This window comes from Manacus candei, unplaced genomic scaffold, assembly GCF_025592945.1.
Source record: "Manacus candei isolate 608988 ecotype Guabito, Panama unplaced genomic scaffold, ASM2559294v1 h1tg000011l, whole genome shotgun sequence".
Taxonomy (NCBI): domain Eukaryota; kingdom Metazoa; phylum Chordata; class Aves; order Passeriformes; family Pipridae; genus Manacus; species Manacus candei.
Window position 1 is genome coordinate 20,303,986 of NW_026138059.1, and position 17,988 is coordinate 20,321,973.

The 17,988-nt window shown below is 35.7% G+C and overlaps 1 protein-coding gene across 50 annotated transcripts in view; it reads left to right on the plus strand.

Moving 5' to 3' along the window:
* RIMS1 (regulating synaptic membrane exocytosis 1) overlaps positions 1-17,988 on the plus strand; it is a 322,306-nt gene that overhangs the window by 245,541 nt on the left and 58,777 nt on the right. For 39 of the 50 annotated variants that reach the window (XM_051777693.1, XM_051777692.1, XM_051777643.1 and 36 more), the window contains 2 exons: positions 4,860-4,972; positions 13,048-13,214. The exons of the other annotated variants lie outside the window; for them this stretch is intronic. In XM_051777693.1, coding sequence (XP_051633653.1) covers positions 4,860-4,972; positions 13,048-13,214 — 280 coding nt within the window. The remainder of the gene's footprint in view (positions 1-4,859; positions 4,973-13,047; positions 13,215-17,988) is intronic. 50 annotated transcript variants of the gene reach the window in all.

A 17,988-nucleotide genomic window follows, 5' to 3' on the forward strand; every position in this document is an offset into this window, starting at 1 on the left:
ATACTGCAAGTGATGGAAAACTGTTCCTATGCTTAATCACCTGACTTTTTAAACGTATGTGTTAATACTTATCTGACTTTATCAACCTTTTTTGTCAAGTGTATGAGTGGGTTCTTTTTAGATGTTATTTATTGACAAGAGTCACTGTTTTCCAAAGTCTGCAGAATGTAGAGTCTCTTTGATGATTGTTGTAATATGAAAGAAGTGGATACCTAAACAGTTAAAGCTCAGGAATTAAAAACTAGAGCTAGAAAGGCAGGTATAGGATTTTTACTGTTGCTTGCTAGTTCAGTATTCCTGCCTGTGTACAATCCTTATTTAAACGATCCCACATAGTTTTCATACATTATGCTATCAGCTTAATGGATGGTTGTTTATAGCATCATGACATTTAAGAAATTTTGTAATTTCTTAAAGTTTAGACCCCCTTTCAAACCTTAAATAGAGAAGTTTAGGCCTAAAAAATACTTCAGTTTCTTTTGTGCTGGTTGCTGTTGTTAGTGCTGCTTTTTAGCTCTCATTAATTTTCATAGAATTGGTCTATTGTTGATGCTAATGCAAATTTAATTTCTTTTAAAATCACATTTCTTGAATGATTAGATTCACATTCTGTGGATAACAGAAATGTGCCATATGATACCTTCTGTCTACAATAGTTTTATTAAAAAAAAAAGAAAAATGTTATCTGCCCTACTACATTTAATACATCAGTATAGTATATTGTTTTTGTAGTATTATTGTTGTGTTATTTTGTACATAATTGAAAAGGTGGCATGTATTCTGAACAGTTAGGATTCTAGCCAGGTCTGACTATCAGTTAAACAGCAGATAGGGGTTGAAACATGCCCATACTAGTTTTCTGAGGATAGGAATAAAAATGAGGGCTGTCAACTAGTTAATGCCTTCAGATGTAACTATAAATCTTACCATAGTGCTCACATATTAAAAAGTGTATTACTAGTACATAAAGTCTTAGTAAATAGATAAAGTGTTAGAAAGATTGTGTCTCTCTCCTTTAAGAAAAAATAACTGTTAGCTAGTCCTAATTTTCTCTGAAGTTAGATAGTAGGCTGAAAATGAGATCTGTAGCTATTTTCTTTAGTTTATTCCCTACTTCTTTTAAGTAGTGTATTATGAACTTGCGTATTTTATATTACCCCCAGTTTTCTTGCTGCTGATGATGGAACTATATGACATGGAATGTCCCTTTGGTCAATTAGGGTCAGCTGTCCCACCTGTCTCCTCTCACAGCCTACTTGGGGGTGTGGGGAGCCTGGACTGTATGGTGGGTTGCAGCATGAGAAATAGAGTGCTATGCAAGCCCTGCCCAGGAATTGCTGAAACATCAGTGTGTTATCAACACTTAGTCGCAACTCTAAACCTTGGCACCACGCAGGCAGCTGTGAAGCAAATTGCCTCCATCCCAGTCAGACCCAGTACACCTGGGATTACAGGAGTCAGACTGGTTTATAAATAGATTAATGGAATTCAAATACAACATGTTGATTCCATTCCTATGTCTGTCTTTTCTCTCCCGCATGGCTTGATTCTTTATGTACATTATTGTCTTACAAACTTCGCATGATTTAATAGTAGTAAAATCTTTGGCTATAAACTCTGACCCCTTATTTAAGTGGTCTGATCAGTGAGTACTCTTTTTTCAATTACTTCTTATACTGATTGATCTCACATCTGAATCATCAGCTCTTGAAAAGGTCAGAGTTATAGCTCTTTGCAGCATAACTTCTGACACCAGAGAGTAAGATGCTGACAAAACTGTAGTAGTTGTAGTTACACCATTAATTTGAGACCCTTATGGTAAATCTCCATGTTTGTAATTTCTATGGCCACTGTACAATTTAAAGGTTTTAGGATTACAGTGCTTTGATCTGTAAATTAATGTGTAGTCTTATCTCTAAAGACCTCTAGGAAAAGCCCTCTGTAAATACTGATGCCCTAAAAGAAAGTATACCCTTTTTTTCTAAGAGGCAGGCTAAGTTCTTGAAGTATTTTTTGTGTCAAGTTTTTGTTACCTGTGGTAACCAGCTGTGTTCCAAGAAAGTAATGTGATCATATGGTGTTGTTACCTATGGTTGTTGCAGTTTTCCTATTGTGCTTTTGCTACCGTGTTAGATTTTTTTCTGCTTCTTGTGATTAACATGTAAAGGTTATACTGGGCTACTTGTCAGGCAGATGAAATTTTCCATCACAGAACTGAGCTACAACATATGCTCAGATGTACTTGGTAAACAAAGCTAAAAAGAACACAGCTGTATTTTCTAGAGCAGACTTAATGTTTCATATAATTGCATGCTTAGAAATAAATTAACAGCCAATTGGTGCTAAATTCCGTTTTACTCCATGCACAAACCCAAATTTCTCCATTAGAGAATTTAGATTTACTTCACAGTCCCCATTAATTGTTCTCATGTTATTTTATATAATGATATTTAACAATGAAAACCAGAACATAAATGTGTTAAGATTGAGGATTTAAACATAACAAAAAATCAAGAATTACAGAACTGAAGTTGATTTACCCAATCTTGACTTCATTAATAATCTCTGAAACAGCATTTCATCACATAATAGAATATTCTTTCTCAGGCATCATAACTAATACAGACTAACATTATATCATACACATTCTTTAGTATAACATACAGTTGACAGGGTAAAGCACCTAAAATTCACACAATGAAAGAGTGATTTTTTTAGAGTAACTCTGATCTGTGCACCATACACAAATAGGGCTAAATTTTTAAAGGGGTCTCATTTTTCCCTCTGATTTCATATCCTCAGTCTATTTCATGCATGTATGACAGGATTAAGATATCAAATTTTTTACTCCACTCCCTAATTGATATATCTTAATCCTTTCATATCTGTCCTTAAAATACGAGGCCATCTTTAAAAATTTCACCTAAAGTGCTCAATTTTGCCTTCAGATACCTCCATGCAACTTCCATTGAAGTAATTGGAGCTGTGCCTGCATATCTGATGGTGGAACTGGACTCATTGCAATTAAGGTACACATTTACTGACATAATTAGTCATCTGGAATAATTGCTGGGCCCAGTGTGACATTCTGCATGTGCAGAATTTGATAGATTAAACTCTGCGTGTGGGAGATTGAGGATTATGATAACTTTATTCCATGCCTTAAATTTGCAGTTGTAGCAGAATTTTAATGTAAATTGATGTATTTAATTTTCCTATTTTTAAATAAGAAATGTGGAAGGAGGACGTGAAAGCAACATACTTTTCACAATGATGTCTCTGTATATTCTTTCATAACGAACCAGCACACAGATATTCTGCTATTTCCACATTTGCAGATGGTAAATGTGCACACAATCATGATTTGGGCAGTGACACAGTTTAAAATATCCAATCCTGAGCTGACTGCTTTTTTTTTGCCCTTGTACCTTTGTGCTTGCAAAGCACAAACAAAAAAATAAGTGTGTAAAGAATGCCACAGTTAACTAACAGCATAAAAACCACATATGAGAAGTTCAGTACCTCTTAATTCCAAATACAGATCTTTAACAAATGTGATACAGTACTTATTTTCCACTGTTTTAAAATTCTCTGCATTTTGTAATTGCAAGTTGATTCCATGTAGTTTTTAAATTGCTGTCTCTCTCCCATCATTGGTCTGGGGTGGACTGTTTGACTTTCAAAAGTAGTTGTTTTGGAGAGAGTAATATAAATCTGTGATTGACCCAAAAGCAGAAGATTTTGTGGAGGTTTTCCCAAATAAAAATGTGACCACAAATGCCAGCTTAAAAACTGTTAAACCACAATGAACGTAGTGAGTACTCCTGTGATTTAGTTACTGATGAATATTTGGGTCTAGTTCTAGAACTGTTAAAAAGTGCCAGTTCTCATGGTATTGTAGTTCCAGTATTGCTTTGCATTTACAGTGTTCCAAATTTAAGAATACATAGTCCCCTCTGAAATTTATTCACTACCATAAAGGTTAACTTATTTTAAGGAATCCTTAAATAAGCCCCCAGAGGCTTTTGCACTACTCTCTCTGTTAGTGCAAGGTCATCTACCTGTGGCAGGCACAGTCAATATTAATTGACAATTAATTGATTAATTGAGTTAATTAATTAACTTGTTCGAATTGAAGAAGATGCTCTTTATAGCCCCCCAGCTTCTTGAAAGCTTAAGATAAGACTTCTGTTTTTAATAAAACACTGCTATAGGAAAATTTAAAACACAAGAAAAAATAAATTATTTGAAATAAAGGTGAACCTTTGAAAGCAAAGTAGTGATTTTAAAGGATTTTTGTTTAAAAAAAAGCTACAAAAATACTGTTTTTTTGATATGACTGGTTGAATGAAGATATTATTCCTCTCAAATAGTCTGTAGCTATGGCAAGCAGTTATGTTTCAAGATAGTAGTAGGAGTTAATTACTTTAAAAATAAATTTTAATACCTGTTCAATGGATTAGTGCTTGGAATGCCAGTGTAATATTTTATACATTTAAGCAAATACATTGTTAGATGATCATGGATTTGTGTCCCCTGCATCCAGAATATTTAACAGGTTTATAATTCAGCCTATCAGCTAAATTCTTTCACTCTTTTCATATTTGTTGCACCAGCTTGATTATGTGTAGGAATTGGGATGTCTGCCCATTTTCAGGTAAAGACTCTCGCAATGGAAATGGTTGATTTCTTGACATTAGTGTTCCCTTGTTCTGTGCTGACACCCTGCTTGTTCTACATGTTTGTACATTTCTTTGTTTCGTGAAAATGGAAATAAGCTAAAATTGTTGCTAAACCATTTGTTCTTTTCCAAAAATTTTTCACTATTTTTAATTGATCTTCATTGTGTGTTTTTGCAGCAAGCTTAGTAGTGGAAGAGCGAACGAGACAGATGAAAATGAAAGTGCACCGTTATAATCAGACATCAGGGTCTGGTTCTAGCCAAGAACATGAGCGAGAGCAATATACCAAGGTAAAGTCAGTAGTAATGGAATGATACTTTGGCCTGAAAATTGAGGGCATAAACCTGTTTATTTAAAATATTATATAACCTTCAAGAACACTGTGTTTTAAAGCCTGGCAGAAATGTCTTCAAGTAATAGCTTTTTAACATCATTTTTGCCCCCCTCTGATGTGCATTAAACTTAGTCCTTGATGTCACCTAAAAGGAACCTGTAGATAACAAAACACTTCAAACTTAATTCAAGGAAGAAAGATCCTTCAATAGCTGTTAAACAAAGCCATATCACCTCTAGTTTAGGAAGGCCCTGGCCTGCAAATCCCTTGAGGCTGGAAAAGTAGGCCATGAAAGTATCATGGTATGTTGGCCCTACTCTAGGCCCTTGCTAATATCTGATGTGTAGAGAGCTAGGCAGAATTAGATCCAATCCCATGCAGTTGTTCTCATATTTCTATAATTTTTTGCATCCTAATAATGTCATAGATAAAGTATTTCCTTTCTTGAAACACATACTGATTAATTTGATCTCCTTTTGTAATAAAAGCGTAAAGATTTTTTGTGATAATGAAGTATACTTAAAATTATGTTAATGATGTTATATAAAGGATTTTTTTTCTTGATAATGCTAAAATGATTATTCTATGACCTTGTAAATTTAAACTGTATAGGCTTCTAAGCAAATTGCTGTAAATGTCTTGCACATCTGCTCTGCCGCTTAGGAATCAAACTGTGAGGAGCTGGATGCTGCTGGAGACACAGGTTAAAATAATGGATAAGTGAGGTACTCAGCTGAAACAAAATCAGAAATTTATTTTGGAATTGTTAAATAGGAAATTGGGCATCTAACTTTTAATATGTAACAAATTTCAAAGTTTGGTTCAAAAACTTACTGCAGTTAAATATGCAGACAACTTTAGTACAAATGTTTCTGTTTTGACACCACCTCATTGTGAACACAAAACTTCCTCAAAAGGAAGAGAAACAAGAGAAACAAGGCTTTAGGTCCTCAATTGCCAAATTGTGGGATATGAGTGCTATTAAAATACCTCAATATTTGGGATGGAAACTTCCAGTGAGATCCTTTATCAGAAGCAAGAATTGGTATAATTAGAACAGCTCATTTGATGGTTTGGCGTTACCTTCAGAAGTCCACTCAGGGCAAAAAGGTGAGATGTGCTGTCTGTGCAGTACTTCCCAACCAATAAACATGTTAGAAAAAACAGTAAAACTGGGGTTGATAAAGTTTGCTGGAGAGAAAGGTAATATGTAATCTGAGGACTTTTACCAGGATTTGACCAGAGATGTTTGTTTAGAGTCAAAAGCCAGTTTTCTCATTTGGATTGTATGGGTTTACACATTGATTGAAATTTGTGTATTTTACATTATGAAACATATTTTTTAATCTCAAGTCTATAATACTTATCATAAGCATAATTTTTGCTCCCTGGTATGTTTTTCTTATTTGGTTAGTGTAGATCCAATGTATGGTTAAATACCTGTTGGAAAACATCAACCTTCAATGTTACAGTTTTCTCTTATCCTTTAGAATCTTGAGTTTTCTAGTATCTTCTTTTGTTTTTAAGTATATGTGGAAGTTAAATCAAAATTAAAAGTGGGATTAGTACTAAATAAAAAGAACACTGAAAATTCTTTTATTCAGAATTTTTTTCCAAGGGTATGAGGACAACTTTGAGGAAGCAAATTCTCTGTCAGTTGTTATAAGAAAAATATTTTTGGAGCACCTGATGTTCTGACAGGCATGTACTCTTTTTAATGCTAAAACAGTAGTAAGGAGAACTAATTAGTTGCCCTGGAGTTTAAATCTTTAACTTTTCATGTATTTTCTACATGATAATGCTTCAGTCCTAGAGAGGATGGTCCAAACTAGAATGAATTTCAAGTGCTGAGAAGAAATTATATTAGCCCATTCTAACACTCTTTATGATATTCAGTGATGTAGCTATTTGCTTCATATCACTATCGTGATAGTCATTCTTTTAAAAATGTTACCAAAGCAAACCTAATACTACTGTCTTTATCCTGAGAAAATGCTGAAAGAGTCAAGAAAATAACCTGAACAGATGAAGTTAGACACTCTAATGAAAAGGTAGTAAGGTGGTGCAGTAATGCTGATGACTGAGACTTCTAAGAACTGAAGACTATATCTAGTTTCTGCTGCCAAAATCTGTGAGAAGTCTTTGAAAGCTGCAGAAGAAGAGTTACTTTAAATAAAATAAAAAAAAAAACAAACCACAAAACTTAAGTGGTATAGGAAAAATAATATTAACTGACTAGTAAAGAAATGGCCATTGAAAGCAGAGTTTGTCCCTTTTTAACAGAAACATTTCTTTCTTTCCCAAGTATCAGTTTGCCCATTGCTTCAGAAAATAAATATATTCATTAGAGATATTATGCTGAGCTGCATATTGATAAAATATTCCCTTCTCTGTTTCAGAGCAATCAACTCACATGGATTTGATTCTTCCACTATTTTAGCATTTGCAAATATGCTTGTTTTATTTACATATAAAATTCTCTAAACCTCTCAAAAATTTTCCCTCAGTATGGACTGGATGACATTTGCAATAGTTAATTATGCATATACAAAATAATTCCTTAGATTTTCTGTTGTATTTAAACCAGCAGGTTTTTTTCCAGAGGTATTGTAACCTGGCTTTGCAATTTCCAGTCCATTTCTGGTGCATTTCTTCCATTTTTGTAATTTTTCCCACTCAGTTTCTCAATCTTCTAGTCTCAGTAAGCAAACAATAGTTTTCCAAGCATGCACCATGGAAGTTGTGTTTAATGGATTTTGAATAGGTAAATATCTGCTCTGCAACATCTGTATATGTCTTCTGGCACTCTGTGGATTTACTCCTGTACTGGTTGGATTTCACAAAATTCAGTGGGGTCCATTCATTCAACTCATGGACTTCACTGGAGTTTCCTCATAGTTTGACTTGCCCATATTTACTGTTCCCTCTAGGAAGCTGAGTAGTGTTCAAAGTAGTTTAGTTGGATACAATTATGAGAATAGTTATTTAGAATCACTGATGCTTAGTGGGCTCTCGAGCATTATGTGAGCTGCTCCTAAGACAGATGCTGTTGGAGTCAGTGGTGAGTCCTGAACATACCAAGGTGCTGACTGCTGGGCTGTGATTCCTGGCAGCATTCAGAGGAACCCTATGTGAGCAGTAATAAAACTCAAGGTCGTTTGTACGAGTCAGTGTTTTCTGACAAAATTCCTTGTTAGAGTTAGGTGCCTCAAAAGATAGCTGTGATCTCAAGAGCTGCATGAACCTCTGGCTGAATCTAGGCCTTAATGTATCTGGTCTGGTTTTCTCTTTCCTCATGTTAATGTCCTCATTTTAATACCCATTTAATTTTCTCATTTAATTCCCTCATTTTAAGCACAGAATGAGGTATACGTTTGTAGAGGTTAGTTACCTGGGGCTATTTTGTAGTCAAAGGAGGGCACACTCCTTCAATTTTCAAAGCTGTGAAGTCTTGCATTCTTCATTGTTTTGGGAGATAAATGTAGAAATATAAATACTTATTAATATAGAAGATAATTTAATTATAATGGACTATTAAATTACTTCCAAAATGTGCCTTATAATCAATAAAATTGCAAACATTGTTAGTTGTTAAGGAGCTGTAAAAGTATTTGTGAAGTGCCCTCTTTTGGTTTATGTCTATGTTCTTCTGATTGATGCTAACACATCTGCAGTTCATCATACCTCTTTTTCTCCTTTTTGATGCTGTAGAAGAAGCAACAGCTCCACAGGTGGTAAAGTGATTGGAAGAACTGAATTTCAGCTGTTTATAGACTACTGTCTTTGTAATGCAGACACAGAGAGTGCAGATAGTTTGGGCATTTGAAACTAGCTGCTATTAATGTTTAAAAACCCAGACCTAATCTTTAGTAATTGCTATCAAAGTTACTGCAAACTTCAGCAACTCTCCTAATGTGATAAATAATGCACCTTGGAACAGAAATATTTCATAAGCTTTAAGATCGAGAGTTGAAAGAGAAGTGCTTACACGGAACATATATTTTATTTTGAAGCTTAAAAATTATATAGTATTTAAATATAACATGTCAGGGGAATTTATTGCAAATAGAGAGCTACAAAGAGCAGTAGTTTTCTGCTTTGCAGTAGAACTGTATCATATTACTTTTGAGCCCAGGTGGAAACCTGAACGCATTACTTCACTGCAGATACCAAATAAGAGGGTCTTAGCCCATGATATTTTTTTCTGAATGATAAGTTCAGGTATATTGCAACAGTAAAATATTCTCATTTAAGAGATCACTGCTTTGTGGAAGAGTACTATTTACTTCTCTTTATATTTTAAGGGAAAAAGTATTAACTTCAAAATTGCTTTAATTTCATTCATCTGTTCGCTGAGATGACTGATTATCAGACTGTATGAGGGGTGGGTAGGAAATCAGTAGGAAAAGTGTATGCCCCCTGTAGAAGTTGGTGAATTGATTAGAAGCAGCAGCTATGGGAAGGGAGAGGTAAATCCCAAAGAAGTAGTAGCAAAATGTAAACATTGTAGCACTCTGCATTAACTTTCATCATCGCCACTTTTTGTCCTAACCTCTATTTCTGTGAAGGGAAAGGTTTTCAGTTTCTGAGGGAATTACAGCCCTCATATGCAGTAGAAAGGGGTAGGAAAAGCTCAGTTATGCCACAAAAATCTCATTTAGGAAGGGATGTTCCGTTTTCTGCACTAGCTGTATGATTGCAATACAAAGGCAAGCAGAAGACATGGATTCAGTTTTTTCTTTGTCTCCTATCTCACCACAAAACTCTCTTTACCAACACATGAAAAACTGTCTTTTAAGCCAGTCTGATAGCTACAAAACAATTCCATTTTTTACAGACTACTGGACTATAGGGAGCCAGACAGGGTGATGATATCTATATAGCCCTCACTTACAGTAAATGGTTTCATATTGATACTGAACAGTCATTCATGAGGCTTAATTGCTAAACAGCAACTAACACACAAACTGGGACCTCTAATTTTCCTCTTAGTGTCCTAACCACTAAGCTGCATGACCGTGCTTGATGCTTTCTCCCTCTCCCTCCTCCCCATCTTTCCCAGCCCATGAAAGGTGGAGCAAATTCAGCACAAGTGAAACAGAGTCTTCTTCCTGACTAAGTCCTGACATAGTCCACTGAGTTCAACTTTGTTATTTTGCTGTTGAATCATAAGTTGAGTACTAAACAAACAGCCAGATTCAGGTGTGGTTTGGGACAAAGGCCAACAGCCTGCACCTCCCTCAGTACTCAGAAAGAAGACAGGCTTCTGGCAGGACAGAGGAAGTTGCTGCATCTGGACTTGATGGTTCCCTCGATGGGAGAGTCAGCCTTCTCCAGCAGCACGTCATGGTTGCTCAGCTACCACATGAGTCTTCTACCATTGCAGATTCACTGTATGCACTCTCAAACTCAGAGGCACAAAGAGAATATGAACTTTTTGGTGAGGAAGAAAAGCAACTGAGCATTTCAAAGGTAGAGGGGAGAAGTCACTTTGTCTTCAGCAAATACAAATAAAACATTGAAGTATTTCTGAGACAGTCTCTTACCATGCATAAACCCCATGCGTTTGAGAGAGATTGCTTGGTTATATTTAAAAAAACCCAGTTTTTAAAACCTGACCTACAGAGGAACAATTTCTAGATATAATTTAAATATAGAGGATGGGTAAAATACCTATTTCACTGAAGTCAACATATATTTTATTACTTAATGGGATGATGATTTCTTTTGCGGATTGCAATTCTGTTTAGCTCAATGGAAAGCCAGATCTTTCTATTTGCTCAGATATTTTTCATATTTTTAGATGTCTCATTTTTGGAGTAACTTGAAGGATTCTTTAGGAATTTTTTAGGTATTCTTCATAAAACATCAAAGCTGTCTCAGGAGTGGGGCAGTTTAACTTAAACTGGAAACAGTTAACCATTCAGATTTCCAGCCTCTGAAGGTTTATGTTTAGCTTAAGTAAAAAGTTTTCATAGCTTTTATTCTTGCTTTGAATTTTCTCTTGGACTTTATAAGAAAAAGATGACAACTTATTATGAGATAGACCTGGTAAGAATTAGTATACTTTGTGTCCATTTTGGAGAGGTTATTTTGCAATCTGAAAGACAACAAGCAACAAAATTGTTTAACAGACTCTACAAGCTGCTTCCAAAAGCTGATCTGAATAAACATGTCGGCATAGTCTCACCTTAATCCCATTGGTCATTTATACTCAGATAAATCACATCAAGTCACTTGGAAAGAGAACCTCCTGATAAATTCTTGCTGTAGTTGCAAATATTTTTGAATATAGAAGTTCTTGAGTCCTCTGTTACCCACTTTATTAAATCAGAGTTCTGCTGCATCTGTTTCCATGTCAATGCCTGTTAGACGAGTTATTTGAGCTCAAAGTTATCATGCTCCAAGCTATTCTGAAATCATCTGCAGTTTCATTTAGTATTTGAAGCTGAAAATTTACCTTTAGTAAACCAGAACTTTATCTCCTGCAGTTGTTTTTATTCAATTAGCCAGTGCAAGGCCCTCATGGGGTACTGCTAAAAGTTTTTACTAAAGAGTGTGCTAATACACACCTGCAAAACACACCGAGATAGTTAATTTGTATAATCTCTATTTCTTCTGCAGATTTCTATATTTACAGTTGGTGCTTAAAATCATCTTTATTCCTTCCCTTTCTCTACTCCTACTAACTTCCTCATTTTATCTTCAATATTTTACCAAGAGGTTTCCAAGTGTGCTGTGGAGACCTCAAAAATAGTTGCTGAAAGGCACTGGAGCAGGAGAAGATAAACCTGGTTTGAGGACAGGAGACCTGGTACATTCATCTGTACAAACTCAAGCTTATGTTTGCCAGAGTTTTAAAGTTAAGCCATGGCATTTCCTGACTGACTCAGCCTGTAACCCAGTGCCTAGTCGGAATTTGGATATTCACAGACTGTCACAGATTTGTGTATGATTCATAAATAAACTTTTATGTCTTGCGATTTTACAGAGCACAGATCTGGAAAATGAACTCCCTAGAGTGTCATGTCAAAAACTGCCTAGTTCTCCTACATGTTAATAGTTTTCCCATAACATACCCTGGGAAGTAGGCCATTGATTAAGTTGCTTTCCAGCCAAGAGTACCTTGCTCTCTAATGATAGTGGGTTTTTGTTCTGTGAACCTGACAATTATTTGATCCACATGTATATGTGAGTGAAAATTTAGGTAAGTGTGGCATTGCTAGGATTTAAACCTCCTTTTATATGTGTCTAACTGATGTTACCAGCAATAAGAGCATTATCTAATAGGCAGTGTGGTGTCACAGTTGATTTTAATTAATCAAGCTTCAGCTGTTAGCAAAGGTAAAATAACTTCCGTCCACATATTCCTCCTGCTGAGTCTTCTGCTAGTTCTAACATGTGTGGATGTAAAAGCAACTAGATCAGGGAACTGATCTGCCTGAAAACAAATACTTGCTGACTTACCTTTCTACCTAACTAGTCCTCTAGTATCACAATGCAAAGAGATATTTTGAGACAGAAAATGTACTTTTTCAAATTTTTTCATAGAACTTAGGAACTGAAATCAGTTCCCAATATCAGCTTCATGTAGCATTACATTTCGTTCAGGCTTATATGCAATTCTGTTCCAAACAAACTCTGTACAGGTATTTCATAGCATATATTTTTAATATTTTAAAAATTTAAAAAAGAGTCTGTAGTCAAATAGATGGTATGCATGTGCTTGAGATGTCTGTCCACTGCATAAATATTTCATTATTGTAGTTCCAGTGTATTGATGAACCAGCAGCTTATTTAATTTCCAATACTGTATTTTATTCCAAGTATCTTCTTTAGTCCATAAATAATGTTTGATTTCTACACTAGACATAAAGGTATTATTTAATGCAGGCAATTCATTGAATTTCATACAATTTTCTTAGATCTAAAAGCACTTAGAGAGAATTGTCATACTTAGGTCATTTGTTATCTCAATAAATGTGTTATGTTTTGATGAGACTCCTCACCCTTTCTTTTCTTGATCTCTAGTATAATATACAAACAGATCAGTACAGAAGTTGTGATAACGTCTCTGCCAAATCATCAGATAGTGATGTCAGTGATGTGTCAGCCATTTCCAGAACCAGCAGTGCCTCACGCCTCAGCAGCACAAGTTTTATGTCAGAGCAATCTGAGCGCCCTCGGGGCAGGATCAGGTGAGTTCTCCATGCAGCTTCAATTATATCACACTCCCTCTTTCATTTAGTGCCAAAATATAACCATAAATCCTTGAAACCAGATAACCACAACATAAGAATTTATGAGAAATGTTATGCACATATTAACTGTCTTCTATTTCTGGCCTAAAATGACAATATTTTTGCAGTTGTCCATCTAAAACAGAAAGCAAACTTCCCATCAGGAGATAACAGATTAATGCAAGTATTTATGGCAAGTTGAACTTGACCACAGGCTATCATCTCATTGTTGCCCAAGAATCAGTGTAATCAATATGTCAGTAAGCTATTACAGGAGAAATATTACTAGATTTTTTAATTTAAATAATTTTTTCTCATAAAAGCTTGGTTTCTCTTTGTCTCAATCTATTTATTTTTCCCTACCTACCTGCTTTTATTTTGCTATTTTCATGTATATGATAAATTCCAATATTTGAAACAATTATTCATATAGTAATTTTGATATCTCTTGTTCAAAAGTCGATTAATTCATTTGCATTATCAATAATCAAATATATCTTCCATCCTTGATACTAATCTATTCTGTGTTTAGTCATTTTTTAGATGCACAGATTACTTTTTGTTTTCATTTAACTTGATGACAAAACTCCCAGCAGCTATAACAGCTGAAAGATTGGCTTGGTAGTCTTTGATTACATCTGCCAATTTCTAAACTCGCAAAAATTTGACTTGAAGTGTTATAAGACACAAGAAGGATTAGGAACTAAAAGAAATCATCCTTATGGGAAAATCAGTCTGATAAAAGTCTGAAAGCCATCATTTAGCACCTCAGAACACTCCTAGATAGACTCAATATCTGAGAAGCTCAACTGCAGACTTTTTGATCTGTTTATGCAATGGGAAGGGATGCTAGGGAAACTCAGAAACTGGCCTCTACATTTGAGCTAGGTCCATCTCATTTTCTTTTTAAGGAATGTTCAAAGTCATGTTTCAGATTGGTGAAGGTATAACCTGACCTCTGCAGTAATCCACAGTCCAGCAGAATGCTGCAGTGGAACTGTAAATGTATTTAAAGTCATTTCAATTCATGTCTTTAAATGCTGACTTCATTGTGTCCTAGCTTTTCAATGTTTGTCTCTTAAAAAAAGGTTTATTCATACCAAAATACCTATATTTTCTTGATATTGAATTTTCTCAGCTAAACCTCTCACAATATCTTTGACACATTCAACAAAATCAGGTTTTTCTCCTATAAATATGTCTAACAGATTTATCAGAAATTTTCCTTGAGTTCAGGATTCCAGAATATCAGAACCAGGAGAACCAGTAACCTCATGTGAGCCTGGAAGGGGTGAAACCTAGGGTCAAATCCTCAAACTCTTCCATTCTTATGAGTAGCAGAGCACCTTGGGTACAGGATTAGCTGACCTAGTGTACAAAACGAAGTGTCTGCAATGGTAGCTCCAGTTCAGCTTCACTCTAGACCAGTAAAGTGAACTGTAATTGGAATTCAAATGTCTTCCCTTTCTGATGCTGTCCACAGAATCCATACTTTAGAAACTAGGCGCTTTCTTCTTGCTTGCTTTAGTCTTCTCTAAATTCAGGCATTACTTCTATAGCAAACAAAATGTATAGTAATAACATACAGTGCCATTCCTTCAGTAGAAACAGAAGAAAATTGACAGATTCATAAATTAAGCATAACTAGCAATAGCTTTCTTCTAAGCCATCTGTGGTTCTGCTCCCCTGAAAGACCTGTTAAAATAAGTGGGACATGCCTAATGTACTATCTTTGCAATTAGCCTATTTCAACCATTAAGTGTGGTGGAGTGAAATTTAAAATAATTTTGATGTTATTTTGGAAAACATTGTATCCATCTGATTAACGTCATGTTCAAAATTTTCCATTTGAGTTGTCCACACATTTTCTGATGCTTTCCTATCATAGCTATAAAAAGGTCAAAGTCTTTAGAGACCTGCAAAAATGTTTTATCATGGGAATAAGATATCAAGACAGATCAGAATGGAAGGAAGTTGGATGTTGAAGAAAAAAGAGGGCATTTTGCTCATGATCTTAGCCAAAGTCAGCTTCTTACAGTCCCATGTCTGTACTGGTAGCCTCTATCACATAGTCCTCAGTCAATTCTTTCTGCTACTTGCTTATTACAAGAGAACGAAGAGTTAATTTGGGGAGGGGATTAATTGTATTAGGAACAATTTTTTGCGGCTTGAGATTCATTCTGTTTAACTTCAGCCTTAAAGACTATGTGGGATTCACATAAAAAATAGGTTTTTGTTTAATTATTTGTCTGACTTGCCTAAACCATCATTAAAAAGAAGAAAACACCTATTATGTTGTTATTCATCTCATCTTCAGATGAATGTCAAAGACAGGTCCTTTTCTAGCATGAATTGTTGAAGGAACCCTAGATGGCTGGTTTAGATTGGTTGCTTTATTTTCTGACATCTAAAATTGAGTTAAATGTATTCTTTCTCTCAATTACTATTACTTCTTTAAGGTCAAGGAATTAGAAATTTGAAGTTCAAACTTGATTAGTAGTTTGAAGTTCAAATTTTAGTTTTGCGTTCAAAGAACCTGATGTTAGCATGTATCAAGCAGGATAGGAAAGGATGGGATGGGATGGGATGGTTGAGTGGGAGCAAGATTCCTGGTCTGCATCAGCTTTGGAAAGGGTGTCTGTATCTCTTTCTCCATTGAACAGAGAAAAATTAATCCTAGGGCTATTGACCAGCAAGCTGAATTAATAAAATTAAATGGAGAAAAGTGACTGGATAGTAGTCTGGGTTCAGATTAGTAACCTGGGTGAAACTGTGCTCTTTTAACATTTTTACATGAGCTAAAAACACTAGCTAGTTATTCATATTGAGAGTTGTGGTGCCAAATTTCTGAATGTGAAATGTGCCAGTTTAAGACAGCAGTGTTTTACTTAATGTTGGTAGTTAGTATAATCCCATCATCGCCAAGACTAGATAACTATTTTTAAGGCTAATTTCTCCCTGCATTAAGAATATTACTGGTATTCCTCATTTGAAATTTGAAAACCACATCTTTATTAAGAATTATATTTAGTATCTTAATAAATGTGTGCTATAGCACCATTATGTCTGTGCCAGATTTTAATCTGATTTTACATGATTTGCTTAATTGAATGCTAAAGTTTAATTAAAATATTTTAAATGAGCTTATCAAGGAAAGAGGATAATGTAATGGGCTGTAAAAGTGAACTTAAACCAGTCCTAATTTATTGCACTTATGCCACTGAATGGTTTGTATCACAAACTCATATATGCTTCCTGGGATTTCTGTTCTTGGTATGTAATTGAAGGAAAAGAATTTTTTTGATTCATACTGTCAGACTCTATGTGGGAAACCTTTTCTTCCCTGATTTCCAGAACAGCGTGTGCAACTTGCATGTAGCTGTTGCTTTTTCAGTACACTAACACTTAGCACTAATGATGGAAGAGAGAAATGATGATACATGATCAAGTGGGGGAGTAGTTGACGATTTGATAAGCAAAGGGTGCAGAGTGATGGAAACAGGCAGGACATCATAGACAACAAAACAGGACAGGAAGGAGCCACCCAAAGTGTATGCACATGTATAAGGGTGTGATTGAGAGGAGAGCATTTGAGGGAAGCTCTCATACCTTTTCTGGGAGATCAGCACAAGTGGGTGACTCTCCAAATGGCTTGTGTTTTTATGCGTGGGGAACAAACAAAAGGACTTAGAGGTTTGTTGTGCAGATTGCAGGGTTGTGATCTCATCATGATCACATAGGTGTGGTGGGATAGTGCACATGACTGGAGCGCTGCAATCTGTGGAAGCACAGGCCTGAATGGAAAGGAAGGGATGTAGCTCTTTGTCTGAGAGATAGCAGAGTGTGCAGGGAGCTCTGCTGAGAGATGGGTGATGAACCAGCTGAGAGTTTATGGGTTAGGATTAGAAGCCCAAACAATGTCATGGTATTGTGGGTGTCTCCTATAGACTTCCTAATCAGGAAGAAGAATTAAATGAAGCCTTCTTTCAATCACAGACTCTGGTTTTGATGGGGAACTTAAACCATCCTGGTATCTGCTGTTTGAACAATACAGTAAGGTACAAGCAATCCAGGGGGTTTCTGTAGTGTTTTTAGTTAGGGTTTTTCACAATCCAGAGGGAAAGTGAAGCAAGGACTCAGCAGAGAATGGTCAGATCAGGGAACATTTAAACAAGCTGGAAATGTACAAGTTTTTGACAAAATGTACCCATGAGTACTAAGTAAGCTGGTGTTACCTCATGTCATTGCAAGGCCACTGAATAATCTTTGGAACATCATGGCAATTAGGGAATGTTCTTGAAGGCTGGAAGAAAGACTATCATCACTACTATTTCAAGAAGAACAAGGAATCTGGGAAACTATAGCCCAGTCAACCTCAACTCAATCTCTGGTTAGGCGATGGTGCAAATAATCCTGGAAACCATTTTCAAACACACAGAACAAGAGGATGATTGTGAATAGTCAGCATGAATTTACAAAGGCAATAGCCTTTTTTCATTAGTTGACCAACTTGATGGATGAGGGGAGAATAGCAGATGGTCTCTAAGTTGTCTGTACTAAGGACTTTAGCACCATCCTCTGAAACACTCTTGTAGGCAAAGTGAGGGAGCACAGCCTAGGAAATTGAACAGTGAGGCAGATTGAAAACTGGCTGAATGCCAGGCTCAGGTTATTGTGATCTGTGACACAAAGTCTATCTGGAGGCAAGTCACCTATGGGATACACCTAGGGT